Source organism: Cervus canadensis, chromosome 1 (genome assembly GCF_019320065.1).
Source record: "Cervus canadensis isolate Bull #8, Minnesota chromosome 1, ASM1932006v1, whole genome shotgun sequence".
Lineage (NCBI taxonomy): Eukaryota > Metazoa > Chordata > Mammalia > Artiodactyla > Cervidae > Cervus > Cervus canadensis.
Genome location: NC_057386.1, coordinates 115397717 through 115414416, shown reverse-complemented (window position 1 = coordinate 115414416; position 16700 = coordinate 115397717). Strand labels below are relative to the sequence as shown.

The window sequence follows — 16700 nt, the reverse complement described above, 5'->3', positions numbered from 1 at the left end:
CTTGCATCCTGCTAGGCTCATGCCACCCCACCCCGCTCTCCCTTCCAACCTCCGCACCTGCCAGCACCGGGCCCATCTGCGCTCTGCTCCTGCCTGGGCAGTGTCAGGGGCTCTGGTCCCTCAGCCACGACCGTCAGAGCTGATGGAAAGTGTTATGTCTCGGCATCTCCCTCTGCAACCCCTCCTGAAGCTAAGAGGTCACAGTGGTGATTTTTTTTTTTCTCTCTACACGCACAGGTGATGGCCCAGCAAAGGAGATTTGGCAGTGGAAAAGGAAGAGGAAAGAATCCTGGATTTTTGGTCTTACCACTGCTTCTTCAGTCTGCACCGATGACCTCAGTCCTCACCATGAAGTCACGGCAGGCAAGCCTCCCTCCCTCCCCTGCCCTGGCTCTCCTGCCCCTTGAGCCCCAAGACTGCTCTCTCACCCTCTCTCCTCCCTTATGCCCCCACTTTCTGGGAAGAAGGGAGTGACCCCTGCTCTAGTGTCTCTGTTCCATCTCCTTTCTCCCCCCGCCAGCTCATAACTCCATCTATTTCCCCTATGTCTTCTCTCTCTCCCTCTCTTAGCTGACTTAATTATTAGCATTCAAACACGAACAAATAACTCCATCATTAAAAATAAAAGTCCCCCTCCAGTAAGCACTCTCTCTTTGCACCCCCGTGGCTCCCCGCGTGGCCCAAACATAAAGAATCTGCCTGCAACGCGGGACACCTGGATTCTACCCCTGGGATGGGGAAGATCCCCTGGAGGAGGGCATGGCAACCCACTCCAGTGTTCTTGCCTGGAGAATCCCATGGACAGAGGAGCCTGGTGGGCTACAGACCATGGGGTCTCAAAGAGTTGGACACGACTGGGCGACTAACACTTTCACTCCATACCCCATTCAGTCTCACTTTTGGCAGAGTTGTCCACACCCCTATCCCTTTTCCTCCTTCAACCATTTCCCAGAGCTCCTCCAGGCTCTGCCTGCTCACTGCACGGAATCAGCTTCTGCTAAAGTCACCAGTGACCACCCAGCATTCAATCCAGCCTCCCCTCACTTTGTTAACTTGGCAGCATCTGCTAACCCCCATCATCCTGCCCTTAGAATCCTTCCAAGATGGTACCCTGGTCTTTTCTGTTCTGTATTAGCTGCCATTATCAAAGTCTCACCATGAGCCACACTGCTTTCTCAAAAGAGCCCTTCAAGGGGAAAGGCTGAAGTCCTAAACTTAAATTCCAATTCTGCCACCTCCTTGCTGGGTAGGTAACCTTGGAAAATTGATGGATCTGAATAAACCTCAGTTTTCTCACCTGTAACATGGGACGCTGATAATGATGACATCCTGGGGTTCTCAGGAAGGTCAGAAGAGAGAACGGGTATTAAGTGTGAACACAGGGCTCACACACTGTGAGCTCTTAGTAATGATGCTACTAGCCAGAGACCAGCTCTCTTCCCCTGCCATGCACATTTAATCTGTTTGTTCAGAGGAGAGCAGACTTTGGGAAAACAAACAAACGGAAAAACATCTTTATCAAGCCAAGCAGGTGTCTGGGAATAGTTTTCATGGGAACACACTGCAGAAAAGGAGCTTAGATTCAAAACTTTCTGGAGCGTGGTTATGTTTTATAATTTTGACAGGGGTGTGGATTTGATAGGACCCAGTTGGCATTAAACAGTACACTCAAAATTTGTGCATTTTGCTCTATGTAAATGTTACTTTGAAAAACCATAAGCAAATATTGAATTACAATTAGTGATATGAGGACTGAAATGTAATCATGTTGCAACTACTTTGAAATGCATCCAGGAAGAAAAATTGAGGGATGGAGAAATGAAGAGATGCATGAGAAAGTAAACAGACCATAACACTGAGAAATGTAAAATCTGTAGGATAAGTCTAGCATGTTCACTGTGTAACTCATCCCATTTTTTTCTGGAGGTTTGACTTTTTTTTCATAATAAAATGTTGGGAGAAAGAACCAGGTCCCTCAATTTCCCCTGAAAACAGAATTCTCCATTTAACTACTGTCTGGGAGGCAAAATAAAGGTGCTTATTTTCAGCATTAAAAAGGAAGTTTATTTGGTTCTTAAGCTCCACAAATCAAAGCAGATGCTGGAGGCAGTGTAGTACATAGTTGGAATCAGACAGACCTGGCTTCAGTCCAGGATGATCATGGCCTAGTTGTGCGATGTTGAACAAGGCCTTTTACCTCCCCGAGCCTCAGTTTCCTCACTTCTAAAGTGGGGCTAACAAACCTTACAGGATCAGATGGACAATGCGCGGGAAGTATACACAGTATATGTTGAGAAGCTGAGATTAGGAGTGCAGGCCCAGGACCCAGATTGCCTCGGTCTGAATCCCAGCTCCGCTCTGTCCTAGCTGCATGACTCTGACCGAGCTATTCAGCCTCTCTTTGCGAGTTGCCATGTTTGTAAAATGGTTAATAATTGCAGTACCTATGTCATTGGACTGTTGTGAGGATTAGATGAGTTAATTCAGTCTAAAGAGCTCAGATAGTACCTGGCACACAGTAGGTGCTCAATAAATGGCAGTCATCGTGGACCATGCTCTTGGTGGCCTCATGAACCACGTGATTGTCAAGCCTCCCCAGGGTGGGGGGCCTGCAAGTGCAACATGGGAAACTGGAGAGCAGTCGTGGCCTGGTGATGAGCAAACCCATCAATCAGGGGCTACTGAATAGGCTCCGGTGTCCCGTTCGCATCAGAGCTGCTCTTGGTCGTGGGATAATTAAGCTGAGCGTGACCCTTCCCCCAACCTGTAGCTACACAGTTCTGCACAGACAAACCAACACTTCCTGGAAACTAACAAACACTCATCCTTCCTCACTGGAGTGTAAATAAAGCCAGAGGCCACCCTGGCTAAACACATTCCTGCTCACTGAGCTCTGAGCGGGACTCAGCTGCCAGGGAGGAAGCCGCAGTTGGCCACCACTACCCCACATCAGGCCACACAGGGGCGGGCTACTGGTGGGGCTGCCACTAGGTCTTACAGACCTCTGTGCAAATCAGATAAAGGTGCCCTCCGCTTCCCCTGAGCAGAGGCACGGTCGTCCAGGGGCACAGCACAAGAGGCAGAGCACGGGCTGGCTCTCAAGCGTCACTTTTCCTTCAGGTTGTGCCTGTGCACTGCTCAATCTGCCCAACCACACATAGGCTAGGGTCCTGGGAGAGGAAGAGGAAGTCTAGCCCAGGGGTGTTTTGTTAGTTCTCCAGGCTTCAGAGGGTGTGGGGAGTGTCCTTCACACTGTGGTCAGCGGTTTCTAGCATGGCCTTTGGAGTTAGAAACCTGAAAGCAAACCATTTCTGCAGATGTGTGATTACGGCCAGTTCATCTGTAAAATGGGGATGATACTGCCCTGATCATAGGCTTACTGTGGGCTTTCTATGATTAAATGAGATGAGGCTTGGCACAGGACTGGCACATATAGGGGGAGAGTGTTTTCAGAAGTTGGAGTACTCCTTCACAGGTTTTCTTTGGGCTGAGCATCCCAGCAAGTTACCTTTCCATGTGCCACCCACCCTTCATCATGCCTCCAGCAGGAGAAAAGATTTTCATCTAGAAATTTTGTAAACCCCATGATCTCAGGCAAGTCTGGTTCTGAGTCTCAGTGTCTCTACCTGTAAAGTAGGCATAATGACTGTTCCCGACTCATAGGAAAGCTGAGGGGAATCAATAAGAAAATGCACACCAAGGACTCAACACTGAGTCTGGAACAAGGAAAGTCCCTAAGTGCCATCACCACCACCACCAACACCATCATCATCACCATCATCACCATCACCATCACCACCATCATCCCCCATCACCATCATCCCCCATCCCCATCATCCCCATCCCCATCATCATCACAGTCTGGTACCCCCAAGAGATGGAAGAAGAGATAAACATCAAGTGTGGGTTCCACTGGCAAAGGGAGACAGATGAAAGTAGAAAGGATGAGTAAGATGGAGAAAGAGAACAAAAAGTTATACATTTGCAGACTCCTAGAACTGGAAGGCCAGCAATCTACAGCTTCATTTTACACATGGAGAAATTGAGGCCCAGAAAGGAGAAATGACTTGCCCAGGATCATGTGAGTGATCTGGTTGGAGGTCTGTGTTGAAGACCCAAGTTTCCCACTTCCAGCTCAGATGTCTTCTCGCTCAATCTCTCTACCCCCTTTACAGGAAGAGGCACCAAGGGGGTCCTCAGTGTGAGGGCTGGAGAGGAAGGTCTCCAGAACCATCCCCCTTGCCGAGGGCGCTCCCCAGGCTGCCCCTCCAGGATCTCTAAGCCTGAAGCCTGGCCACGCCCGCTAGCCCTGCCCTCTGCCCTCTGTCCCCTAGCCTGTACGATTCTCTTGCTGACCGGCTGGCTGGAGCACCTCTGGGTGGGAGGCAGCCGCTGGGAGAGCTTCTGGGGGCCTGCTGTGTGGGGCAGGGGCGGGCTTACCTTGGACCTGCGTCTGGTACACGATGAAGTAGCTGGGGGTCCCGCAGCTCTCGAACTCCTCCGCACTGCACTTCTGGGCACAGAGCTGCTCGTCCTCTCTCTCATGGAGGGGAAACCGTGTGGTGGGGAAGCCACAGTGGCAGGCGGTGCCCGCGAGGGCTGCCAGCGGGTACTCCTGGGGATGACGTGAGAGAGGAAGGGAAGAAAGTCACTGACTCCCCAGGCAGCCTGGACTCCGGATGCAAACAGGATTTGCGTTCCAACCACCACCTTCTCCATCACTCTCCCCAACTCGAGGGTCCCCAAGCTTCACTGGGAAGATTCTGTCTTGTCTGTCTCCCTCCTGTACTGTTATATTTTCTAGCTTTCTTGAGCTATAACTGACAGATAAAAATTGCATTTATTTAAGGTGTATGACTTGATGTTTTGATATATGCCTACATTGTGAAATAATCCCCACAACGAAGCTAATTAACACACCCGTCACCTCACATAGATTTACTTTTTGCCTTCCCAGCTGGTGAGAGTGGTAAAGAATCCTTCTGCCAACGCAGAAGCAGACGTGGGTTCGATCCCTGGGTTGGGAAGGTCCCCTAAAGGAGGAAATGGCAACCTGCTCCAATATTCTCACCTGAAAAAATCCCATGGACAGAGGAGCCTGGAGGGCTACAGTCCACAGGGTCGCGAAGAGTCGGACATGACTGAACATGTGTGCATGAGCATGCACAGGCACTATTTATTTGCTTCCTTTTGAGACACAAATTTCAAGTCACCCTTTGAGACTCAGATTTCAAGGGGAACTTTTTTTTTATCACCCCCAAAAGTAGTACTGGTTGAGAAGTAGCATTTTCATACCTTTTCATACTGTAGACCCTAATACAAAACCTAAACAAAACCATGTGATTAAATTCTAACTAGGTACTCTGCCTGCCAAGAACTCGAACCTGGGGTCAACTCCATTTTTCCTGCAAAAGGGAGATTAGTGTAGTGGAGAGAGGTGTTAAAGCCACTGCAGCACTGAGAAGTCACTTTCTCCTGGAGGACCTGAAAGAAAACTGAAAAAGGAAAAATTTTCTCATGGCCATGCATTACACCCCAGTCAATCCTCTGGGTCTGGCCATGGTATGAAGCCCATGCTTTGGGAAAAGCTGTCTGAAACTGTTCTTTTAAGCCAAAGAGGATGTCGTTACCCATGTGTAACCACTGTCTTTGCTGGGAGTTGTGGTTCAGTTGCTAAGTCGTGTCCGACCCTTGGTGAGAGGCTACTAATTGCTTTAATTGCTCTTTGGAAGAGCTAAGTGGGAGCAGGCTGGACCTGAGATTTAGAGGGCAACAGATTGTCCTTGGTCCAATTTGCTCAGACCCATGGAGCCGAATTCTCCCTGGTCCAGGAATAATCTGCTCACAAACCAAGGTCACACCTCTGGGGCTGGATCTGGTGAGCTTGGCCGTGGTAGGTTTGGTTTCTTTCTCAGATACTGAATCTGAGCTACAGCACCTAGCCTAAGATCAGAGAGATGCTGCTGGGAGGCAGGTGGCTGAGCCTGGGCCATGACGGAGGCTGTTTTCTAGCCTGTGACACATACTGAAGCCTCCTCTGACCCGCTAAGTCTCAGACCCGCCACCACTTGGCACAAGCGGCTTTGGACCCCTGTCCACCTAATCCCCTCCAGTTTTCTCTTGTGGCCCCTCTAAGGAGATTAGGGGGAAATAGAAGAGGGAGGCTTGCAGCAGGGCCTTCCTGTGCCCCACACACCCCACAACCTGCCCACACCTTCCCTTCCCTCCAGTTCTGTGTACAGAGGACACTTTCCACACTGGTTTGCCCTGTGACCTCACCATCTCCTGTTCGTCCCTCACCTCCAGCTGATCTGTAGTTCCCCTCGGGCCCTCAGGACAGATGGGTGTCCACCTGGAGGGGAGGCCATGGGAGGGGGATTCCTGCCCAAGAGAGAAAGCTGGACCAAAAGATGGTCAAACCTTCTTTAATCTTATGAACAGCACCCCTGACCTTCCAGGATGCCTCCAGGGAGCAGAGCAAGCACTCAGGAAATGCTTGGTGACCTGAAGTTACCTGGCTGCCCTTGAACGGCTCCTGGACCTTGAAGAGTTCCTGCAAGCCTCTCTCTGGGGGTCTCTGACTGCGTGCGTGCTAAGTCGTTTCAGTCGTGTCTGACTCTTTGTGACCCTATGGACCATAGCCCGCCAGGCTCCTCTGTTCATGGGATTCTCCAGGCAAGAATACTGGAGTGGGTTGCCAAGCCCTCCTCCAGGGGATCTTCCCAACTCAAGGACTGAACCTGTATCTCTCATGTCTCCTGCATTGGCAGGTGGGTTCTTTACCACTAGCGCACCTAGGAAGCCCATGGAGTCTCCAGGGGAGCTCAGAAGTCAAGACCATAGATTGGGTATCAGAACCCATTCTGCCACTTGCTTATGCTGTGAGCTTGGGAAGTGACTTCTGATCTGTCTGAGTCTTGGTTTTATCATCTGTGAAATGGGGATGAAAATTCCCAGTTCCTAGCCTTGTTGTGGGAGGTAAACTGTGTGACCCATGGGACAGAGGGGTGCATGGAGGGGCTCAGTAAGTGCGGTCTCTACGATGTTGCTGCCTCTTGATCTTTCTGAAAGGTGCTTCATGAATGAGGAGCCTTAATGAAAGAAACAGCCAAGCAGGATGACTCAGAACAGGTGGGAGCATTCAGGAGTTGGGGTGTGGGCTGAGCACCCAGGAGGAGCCACAAAGCGGCCCCCAGCCAATGCCAGCATCACTGAAGATAAAGACCACATCTTGTTGAATTTGCACTCCCAGCATTGAGCACAAGGGCCTGGCACAAAGGAGGTTCTCATCAAATATTAGCCGAGAGGATGAATGAAATGGGTAACCACTTTCTGGTAGTGGGGAACGGGGGTTTCTCCTGTGGACCCTCGTATAATTAGCTCACCTTGAATGAAGGAGGGAGCTTCTCAGATATCACTGGATGCCAGTGATGAGCTTAGCTCCGTGCTGGGTATCAAGAGTGGTCACAAAATGTTTCAGGCATAGCCTCTACTCTTGTGGAGTTCCCTGTCTGATTTGGGAAGAAGGATAAACAGTCGGCCATCCATCGGGGATCTTAGGCTGAGAAAGGACCATCCAATGGGACCATCCAGTCCAACTGCTGTCCAGTACCCGAAGTTCTGGATGCCACGCCTGCCCTGCCTGTTTGCATACCTCCGGCGATGGGGAACTCACTCTTGTCCAAAGTGGGATTGTCCTGGGCTTTACCTGGCAATCCTGGACGCCTGCTTCTAGGCCCAGTTCACACGTCACCCTCACTCCTGAGCAGTCCTCACTGATAGAACAGACACACTTCCTTGGAGGGGAAGAAATGGACCCTGCATAGCTCCCAGCCTTTGGATCCAAGTTCCCCTCCTGCGTCACACGTCACAGTCACAACCTTCCTCAGAGCTGCCGGGTGGCTGCTCCCCCAGCCAAGCCTCTCGCTTCTCCAGCTGGCCGGCACCGCCCTCCCCGGAATTCCGTGCGCGGAAGCAGGCTCACCTTCTCCGTGCAGAGGTCCACACACTTGTCCACGGACATGTTGGGCATGGCGGCCGTCACGGGCAAGGCCAGGGAGAGGTTGGCGGGCCTGCGGAAGCAGCCTCGGAAGACCGCACTTCCGTCTGGAGAGCCAAGGGGAAAAGGAGCAGTCAGGTACAGGCTGGGAGAACCACCTTCTGAAGGAAGCACTGATGAACTGACGCCCAGCGGAGGCAAGGACACGTGGTGGAGATTCGTGAGCTAGAAAATTCCAAGAATGTCCTCAACCCTAGCATCTCTGTCCACAACCCGGGTTGCTGAGATGTTCTTGCTGGGCCATACAATCCCCTTTTCTTTGCCACCATTCCTACATCTCACTTTCGCATCCTTGGTGGTGGCAACTTAGATGCCATGGAGGATTTCCGTGATCTCAGGAGAGGGTTAGGCATTTGAGATGGAGGGAAGCCAAAGGGTCCAGGGGTCTCCTGCTCCTTTTTCCAGCACCGGGGTGCTTCACCCCCTCATCTGGGCTTTAGGGGAGACACTCAGCACCTCAAGAGCGTCTGCCCCATGCAGTGCTACAAGAGGCTGATTTACTGGAGAGATTCCCTTTAATTCCCTAATCTGGAAGCATCCCAGCTACACAGTAGAATATTTGGAGGCCATTGCTACCTCTTTAATGAAAGTCATCCTCAAAACAATACTCAGCTGTTATGTTCAGCTGGGTTTTACCTGAAGCACATCCTGAGACAGTGTTTTATTGAGAGCTTGCTCTCAGGAGAATGGTAGGAGGGAAGCGGGCAGAGGAAGAGAGGAGCTAAGTAAGCATGTGACCTTGCTGGGTACCACCTTCAGCCTGGAGGGTAAGAGGAATCACAGGGTTGGTTCCACTTTAAGGAAAAGGGTCTGACCTTGGCCTTGTCTGCCCACCCCTCCTCAATGTCTGTCATTTGGGAAGCTGTTGGGTCAAGGATCATTTTTCAGGCAAGGGGACAGATGTGAGCCACTGGTGGTAAAGAGGATTTGGGTGGGTACCTTTTGCATCCACTACAGATGTACATAAAGATTTATCAGTAAGAATGCTCATTGCAGAAACGATTTAAATTAACACATGAAAGGTTGAAAACAACCTCAGTGTCCAACAATGAAGTGTTGGACAAATAATGTATGGAATGATGACACAGTGGGATTCTATGCCCCATACAAAATAATGAGGTTAAAGGCTACTTTATAGAGAGTTTCATCTCTCTAAAGATGTATTCAAGATAGGATGCCAAATAAAAACTGAAAAGATGACACTCCACCTATTATAAAATGTCAATTGTGTACACAAATTACCTCTCAATATAAATCCTAGAGGGTTATCTCTGAATGCTAGGTGTGATGGTTAAGTTTTGTGTCAACTTGTGAGGGTATGGCACCCAGTTGTTTGGTCAGACACTGTTCTAGGTGTTGTTGAGAAAGTTTTTCAGAGATGGATTAATATCTATAGTTAGCTGACTTTAAGGACACTTTCCCTCTGAAATGTGGGTGAGCTGCATCCAGTCAGTTGAAAGAATGAGAGAGAGAGAGAAAAAAAAGAGGTCTTCCAAAAGAAGTAATTCAGCTTCTGGATGTCAGGCCTGCCAACCTCCACAATTTCATGAACCACTTCCTTAAGCCAATCTCTTAATTTATACATTTCCACATATCCTGCTGGTTCTGTTTCTCTGGAGAACTCTGACTGACAGGATTGGATTATAGACAATTTTTATTTTCACCTCTTTTTCTGTGAACCTCTTTCCCAACCTTTTGACAGTGCACATTTATTTTTTAATATAATAAAGACAAATTTTAGCAATTAAAAGTGGCCCCTGTCAAATTTATCTAAAGGCTTATGGATGCCCATTTTAAATTGGGTTCCATGGTTCTCAAATTTGAATACACTTTTCTAGAAGCACAGCTTTCACAGAAAACAAAGGACACTGTGGACGAGTGAACCAAAGCCAGGAGCATACAGTAGGAGCCAGTTAGTGAGTGTCTGCTGTGTGCAGGTGACTACGATGTGTCATCCACCCTTCCGGGAACTTTGCAAATGCCATCTCATCTTACCTTCCTGAGACCTCTGCAGGGTCCATAGCAAACTCTTATGTCACAAATGAGAGAGACAGGACTTAGAAAGGGAGGTTGTATGACAGTGTTGAAGACCCACTGTCAGCAAAAACATGCTGAGGATTATCTCAGAAACATGATGCTAACCCTTGGGGCAAGTGAAGCAAGCTGCAAAAATCGAACATCTCCCTCTATGTCTGTATCTGGGTCTATCTACTGGTAAGCAACCCCCTCACCAACACCAACCCCCGCCTTTTTTTTTTTTTTTTAGCATACCTATATTTAAGTGCAGAGAAAAAGATATGAAATTACTCCTTGGGCAGAAGGATGGTGGAGGAGGGGGAGGGAGTCTAGGAATGAAAATTTTAAATCTCAGCTGTCAAAGGCACCCTAGTGATTATCCCTACCACCTGGCACCCTGGAGCCTGAAGTTGTTCATGGTGGAGGGAAATCTAGCAAGCTGAGACGACATCTGGAATTGGGTTAAATGACTATTATCTGGAGTATGCTTCAGACTCCTGCTATCCAGCGCCATCTCCTCCACTTCCCCACCTCTCACTCCGGGCGGGGAGAAGCGGTGGTGGTGGGTGTTGTGGTCCGGGCCTCAGTTTCTCCACATATAAATGATAAGGAGGAGGTTAGACTATGCAGATTCTCTTCTGTACAGGATGGCCCTCCACCCTCCAAATGAAGAATCGTCACACCCCCAAAAGCCACTGGTGTCCGTGGTGTCCCATCCCATGGCCCGGGGTGCACAGAGGTGAAGCCCCATTACATCGGGCACCCCAAGGAAGTTTTAATGACGCTCAGAGAATGTGCCATACAAGACAAGGACGGGCGGGAGAGTCAGGTGTTTGAGCGAAAGTGAAAGTGAAAGTCCATGGGATTCTCCAGGCCAGAATACTGGAGTGGGTAGCCTTTCCCTTCTCCAGGGGATCTTCCCAACCTAGGGATCAAACCCAGGTCTCCCGCGTTGCGGGCAGATTCTTCACCAGCTGAGCCACAAGGGAAGCCGGTTTGAGCTGAAGGTTTACAGCAATGAGATGGGAGGCCAGAAGTGGTGTGCGCAAACCTTCATTTAACCAAACAACTCAGCTGGATGCCAGCTCAGGTGTCAGGACAAAGAGATGCTGACCTTGTTCTCAGAAATAAGGGGGCTCCCCTTCTCTGTTTAGACTCTACTAGTGTTTATTGAGCCTCCACAGATGCCAGGCTCCTGGCTGGGTGCTTTGGATCCATTGAATCTTCGCAGTAGCCACGAGCAGTAGCTGCTATGGCTGGTTCAAGGAGGCACTCTGGCTTCCAGGATCACAAAATTGCTAAGGACAGAGTGAAATCAAAGCCAGATTGCTCAGTCTCCCAGTTCTATGCTTCTTCCAATAATAATAACACTACTGTGATGGTTAGATGCTTATGCTTGCTCTCAGTCATATCTGACTCTTTTGTGACCTCATGGACTGTAGCCCACCAGGCTCCTCTGTCCATGGAATCTTCCAGGCAAGAAGACTGCAGTGGGTTGCCATTTCTTCCTCCAGGGGATCTTCCTGGCCCAGGGATTGAACTTGCATTTCCTGGGTCTCCTGCATTGGAAGGTAGATTCTTTACCCTTGTGCCACCTGGGAAGCCCCTTTAGATAGTTATAGTCACACCAACACGCTATTAGCTGGGAACTAGGCTGAATATGGAAAAGGCAATGGCAACCCACTCCAGTACTCTTGCCTGGAAAATCCCAGGGACGGCGGAGCCTGGTGGGCTGCCGTCTATGGGGTCGCACAGAGTCGGACACGACTGAATCGACTTAGCAGCAGCAGCGGCAGCAGCAGGCTGAATACACATGGCCTCGTTGAACACTTGCATCGCCCTGGTGGTATAAGGAGCCCCATTTTTAAGACAGGGAAACTCAAGTCTCAGAGGACTGAAACAAATTGATACAAGTCACCCAGATTATGAGGCAGAGCTAAGACTGGCATCTAAGTCTGAGATCTTTCCACTTTTGATGGTCTTATCAAATACTCTTCATGTACCAGGCACTGTGTAAACACTTGATACACTTTATCCTCGTAATGACAAAGCAGGTCTCACTCTCCCCATTAAACAGAAGGGGAAACAGGCTCAGAGGGGCAAGTGATTCCCTAAGGCCACACAGCTGACACGTGTCTGGATACCAGTCTGGGAACATCTGAACTCTGAGTCCCTACACCCTGAGCTCTCCCTCTCTAAGAAACCAGCCCCAGACCCTGTTTGAGCATTTCCAAAACACTGTGACGTATATTCACTCCCCTTTGACCACTAACCATTCACAAAGTCAAGGCTGTCACTCTGGGGTCTCTTGACGTTGGAGTTTGATTCTTTGTGAAAAGTAAAAGTGTTGTTGTTCAGTCGTGTCCGACTCTTTGCTACCCCATGGACTGTAGCCCATCAGGCTCCTCTGTCCATGGGATTCTCCAGGCAAGAATACTGGAGTAGGTAGCCATTCCCTTCTCTAGGGGATCTTCCTGACCTAGGGATCAAACTCAGGTCTTCTGCATTTCAGGCAGATTCTTTACCATCTGAGCCCCCAAGGAAGAGGCAGGCAAAAGTCTGTGAATCTATCTCCTTAGAGGAAGTGGAATTCCTACCTGGCATCTCCCAGGTGGTCCTTGCCTGCCTTCCTGGATGCAGGGAGGCCAGACTGCAAGCTGGGAAGAAGGAAGACTCTGTAAGCCCAGCACAGCTCAGACAGGTCTCCCTTTGACATTTAAGCATCTGCTAATGAGTCCCTGAACCTCCCAGCTTAGAAAGCAGAGCTGAACTGAATGCCCTGAATACCAAGTGAGGTGAGGTTTTCCGAGGCCTTAAAGGGCCAGGGAGGGATCAGCAGCTGCTGTGCGGGTCTCTCTGGCCAAGGTGTCCACTGGGGTGGGGGTGGGGAGGCGCACAGTTTTGGGAGGTTAGTTCTAGGAGCTGTTAGCTTGCCGGATGTGGGGTGTTCCTACAGTCCGGCCCATTCTGCTTTTAGAGGGAAACCATGTGGATTCACAGAGAACCTTGTGATGTCCTTTGGGAAGGCTAGAATACCAGGGGTCTGGGGAACACTTTGGAGGGCACTTCTCTCTGCAGGTTGCTCTCCATTATGGCTTGGTGATCAGAACACTGAGACTGTGCGAGGTGGCCAAGATGCTGAATCGTCCTTCTAGCCTCATTTCTTCCACCTGTATAATGGTAGATGGCTTCCCTGGTAGATCAAATGGTAAAGAATCGGCCTAGAATGTAGGAGACCCATGTTTGATTCCTGGGTTGGGAAGATCCCCTGGGAAAGGGAATGGCTACCCGCTCCAGTATTCTTGCCTGGAGAATCCATGGATAGAGGAGCCTGGCAGGCTACAGTCCATGGGGTCATGACGAGTTGGACACAACTGAGTGACTAACACATTCAGAACGGGTCACTGGTTCTCCCTACCGCTGGCACGAGGCTCTCTTGTCTCATATCTGAAAACACAAGAGAAGTGGCCAGCCTGGATTCCTTAAATTTCCTAACACTCTCTGATGATACAAAGAATTTTGGACTTCCACAGCACTAGGTGGATGCCTTCCTGTTTGCAAAAGGTCTCTCATGCCCAGCAGAAAGGGTACTGGTTTTAAATTCAGACACACCTGGGTCAGTACCTTACTTAGCTGTGTGTCCTTGGCCTGAGCCTTGGTTTCCTCGTCTGTGCTCAGGGATCATTATCTCTCCTGCACAGTTGGGATGGAAGTTGATACAGTGGCATCTACAGGGCCTGAGACCTACCAGGATTAAGTCAATGTCTCTTCCTGCTCCTTCTCCATCACTTGATCATGATTAAAAGGTGGCCAGACCCTACATAGGAGACACTATCAGTGCCCCATTAATACACTCCTGGCACTCACCGTCCCAGTACAGGCTGCCAGTGATGTCCAGTGACGTCACACACCTAGGGTGTGTGAAGGACGGACTACCCTTCCAGGGAGTTAATCTCCCTGGGAGCCACCCTCAGCTGATGATGGGTGAACTTTGGAGGATATTTATTTGGAGGATGCAGTATTTAACTGCAGCTTCCTGCCCCTCTGATGGGACATCTTTGAAGAACTCTCTCCACTGCCTTCCCAACAGGATTAAGCTTCCTCAGTAGTGACCTGCTTCATAAAGGGTCTGTGTTGACTCCTTCCCTTCCCTGTCTTATGTCTTCACTCCCCTGGAGGTCCATTGTGGGGTCATCGTTCAAATAAACCGAAGCTCACAGCCTTGTCTCGGGGAATCCAACTTAAAGTATTTTGGATCTTTGTGCATTCTTAATTCCCAAGGGGAATCCTGCAGGAAGTTCAGAGCTGCTGCTCTTCACAGCCTGTAATCTGTGAGATTGGCGCCCCCTGGAGTTGTGCAGTACAGTTCCTGGACAGTAGCAGCAACCCTGAGTAATGTCTTCCTAATGAGCAACCCTTGCTGAAGTAAAGCAACAAAGGAAAATGATAACAGCTGTTAGCTGTATGTCATTGATGCCAAGTATGTTACATGTGTGTGTGTGTGTGTATTGCTCAGTCATGTCCGACTGTTTGCAACCCCACGGACTGTAGCCCACCAGGCTCCTCTGTCCATGAGATTCTACAGGCAAGAATACTGGAGTGCGTAGTTCTTCCCTTCTCCGGGGAATCTTCCTGATGCAGGGATTGAACCGAGGTCTCCTGCATCGCAGGCAGATTCCTTACCGTCCGAGCCACCAGGGAAGCGCCAATGTTGCTCATGTTACCTCAGTTAATCCTCCAAACAACCTACGCAGTAGATGATGCTATTATCCTGTTTTGCAGCTGGAGACCCTGAGACGTAACAAGATTTGATGGGTATTACAGCTCACACGGCTAGTGGGGCACAGGGTTGGGATCTGGCTCCAGTCTTACTTGACGTCACATCCTAGGTTCCCACCTCTCTGCTATTCTGCAGGAAGCCTATCAAATTCCAACCTGATTGGGCTCCAGAGACCCCATGCCAGCCACCTGAATTTCCCAGAAACCCTCTCAGGCTCCACAGGAGGGGTCCAAGGATCACAAAAGCCTGTGCCCCACATTCTGATAATGTCAGCTCTTCATTGTCAGGCCAGCTGGGATGGTGCGTGACCTCGGCAGCTTGGGGTTTTTTTACTAGCAAGAGGCGAGCAGAGCAACTGTTCATCAGCTCTCTTGACTGGGGACAGTGCAAGTCTCTCTGAAGTCCATCATCTCTTTGTTCTGGGGCTTCACAAAAATGAGGGAAATGCCACCAGGCATCAGCTTAAAGGCAGACGAGGAAGAGTTCTTCTTGGTTTGAAAGAGGCCACCACCCCCCAGGGTAATTAGGCCAAGCTCTACTGCATTAAAGATGCTGGTGAGGAGGAAAGGCAGTGAGCTGGGAGCTGTAAATGGCTACCTATAATCAGAGGGAGACTGAATTACACAAAGAACCTAACTGTCCGAAGAGAATTCAAAACCAGCTATTTTTAGGCATCACCAAAGGCTCCTGTGAGCTGTTGGAAATTCAAATAACTTGAGCTGGGTGCTGCTCGGAGTGAATTGAGGAGTTTTTATTTTAGGAAGGAAGGTGCATCACCACTACTCCAAACAGGCACTGTGCTTTCTCGATTTCATCTCACATGGCCGGCATAGCAAGCAATCTTTACGGTTGGAACTGTCCCCATTTTACAGATGAGGCACTTGGGGCTCAGAGAGAATGAGTGGCATGGTCAAAGTCAAAATAGCAAGTCAGTGAAAGAGCTGGGATAGAAACAATGTGTGCCTGATCTTGAAACCTACGTCCAGAGTCTTCTGTGGTGGTCCAGTGGCTAAGACACCATGTTTCCAATTCAGGGGGCCCAAGTTCAATCCCTGGTCGGGGAACTAGATCCCACATGCTGCAGCTAAGACCTGGCACAGCCAAGTAGATAAATGCAAAAAACCCCATGTCCATTGCTCCCATCGCCTTCCTGGAGTTTGGTTTCAGGAGGAGTGTAAACTACACTTCCCCCACCACACAGAAGGAGAACAATTTTCTAGCTATCATGCCTTGACTGTAGATGGCAGAACTCATGAAGACCCATCTGAATTATAAAATTCAGGGATCCCCGGCATATATCAAGGGAAAGGAGAGGCCCCCAGGCCTGGCAAAGAAGGAGCTAGACATGGTCCCTCCCTCCATCCAGTGTGACTTTCCATGGTCATCTGAGGCTACATGGAGAAGTAGTTAAAAAGAGTATAGTGAGCATAAAGGACATGCATTGCACCAAATTTCCCTTCTAACATTTAAGAGAAAAAAATTGCTAGAACTAAGCTGGAGAGGCAGTGGAGAAAAGGGAACCCTCTTACACCGTTGGTGGGAATGCAAACTAGTACAGCCACTATGGAGAACAGTGTGGAGATTCCTTAAAAAACTGGAAACAGAACTGCCATATGACCCAGCAATCCCACTCCTGGGCATACACACCGAGGAAACCAGATCTGAAAGAGATACGTGTACCCCAATGTTCATCGCAGCACTGTTTATAATAGCCAGGACATGGAAGCAACCTAGATGCCCATCAGCAGACGAATGGATAAGGAGGCTGTGGTACATATATACTATGGAATATTACTCAGCCATTAAAAAGAATTCATTTGAATCAGTTCTAATGAGATGGATAAA

At 49.5% G+C, this 16700-nt stretch overlaps 1 protein-coding gene across 10 annotated transcripts in view; it reads right to left on the bottom strand.

Moving 5' to 3' along the window:
* The window catches only part of WSCD2 (WSC domain containing 2), a 127926-nt gene that overhangs the window by 11899 nt on the left and 99327 nt on the right, over positions 1-16700 (bottom strand). For all 10 annotated transcript variants that reach the window (XM_043438219.1, XM_043438191.1, XM_043438196.1 and 7 more), the window contains 2 exons: positions 7985-8106; positions 4441-4615 (listed from right to left, as the gene is read on the bottom strand). In XM_043438219.1, coding sequence (XP_043294154.1) covers positions 4441-4615; positions 7985-8106 — 297 coding nt within the window. The remainder of the gene's footprint in view (positions 1-4440; positions 4616-7984; positions 8107-16700) is intronic.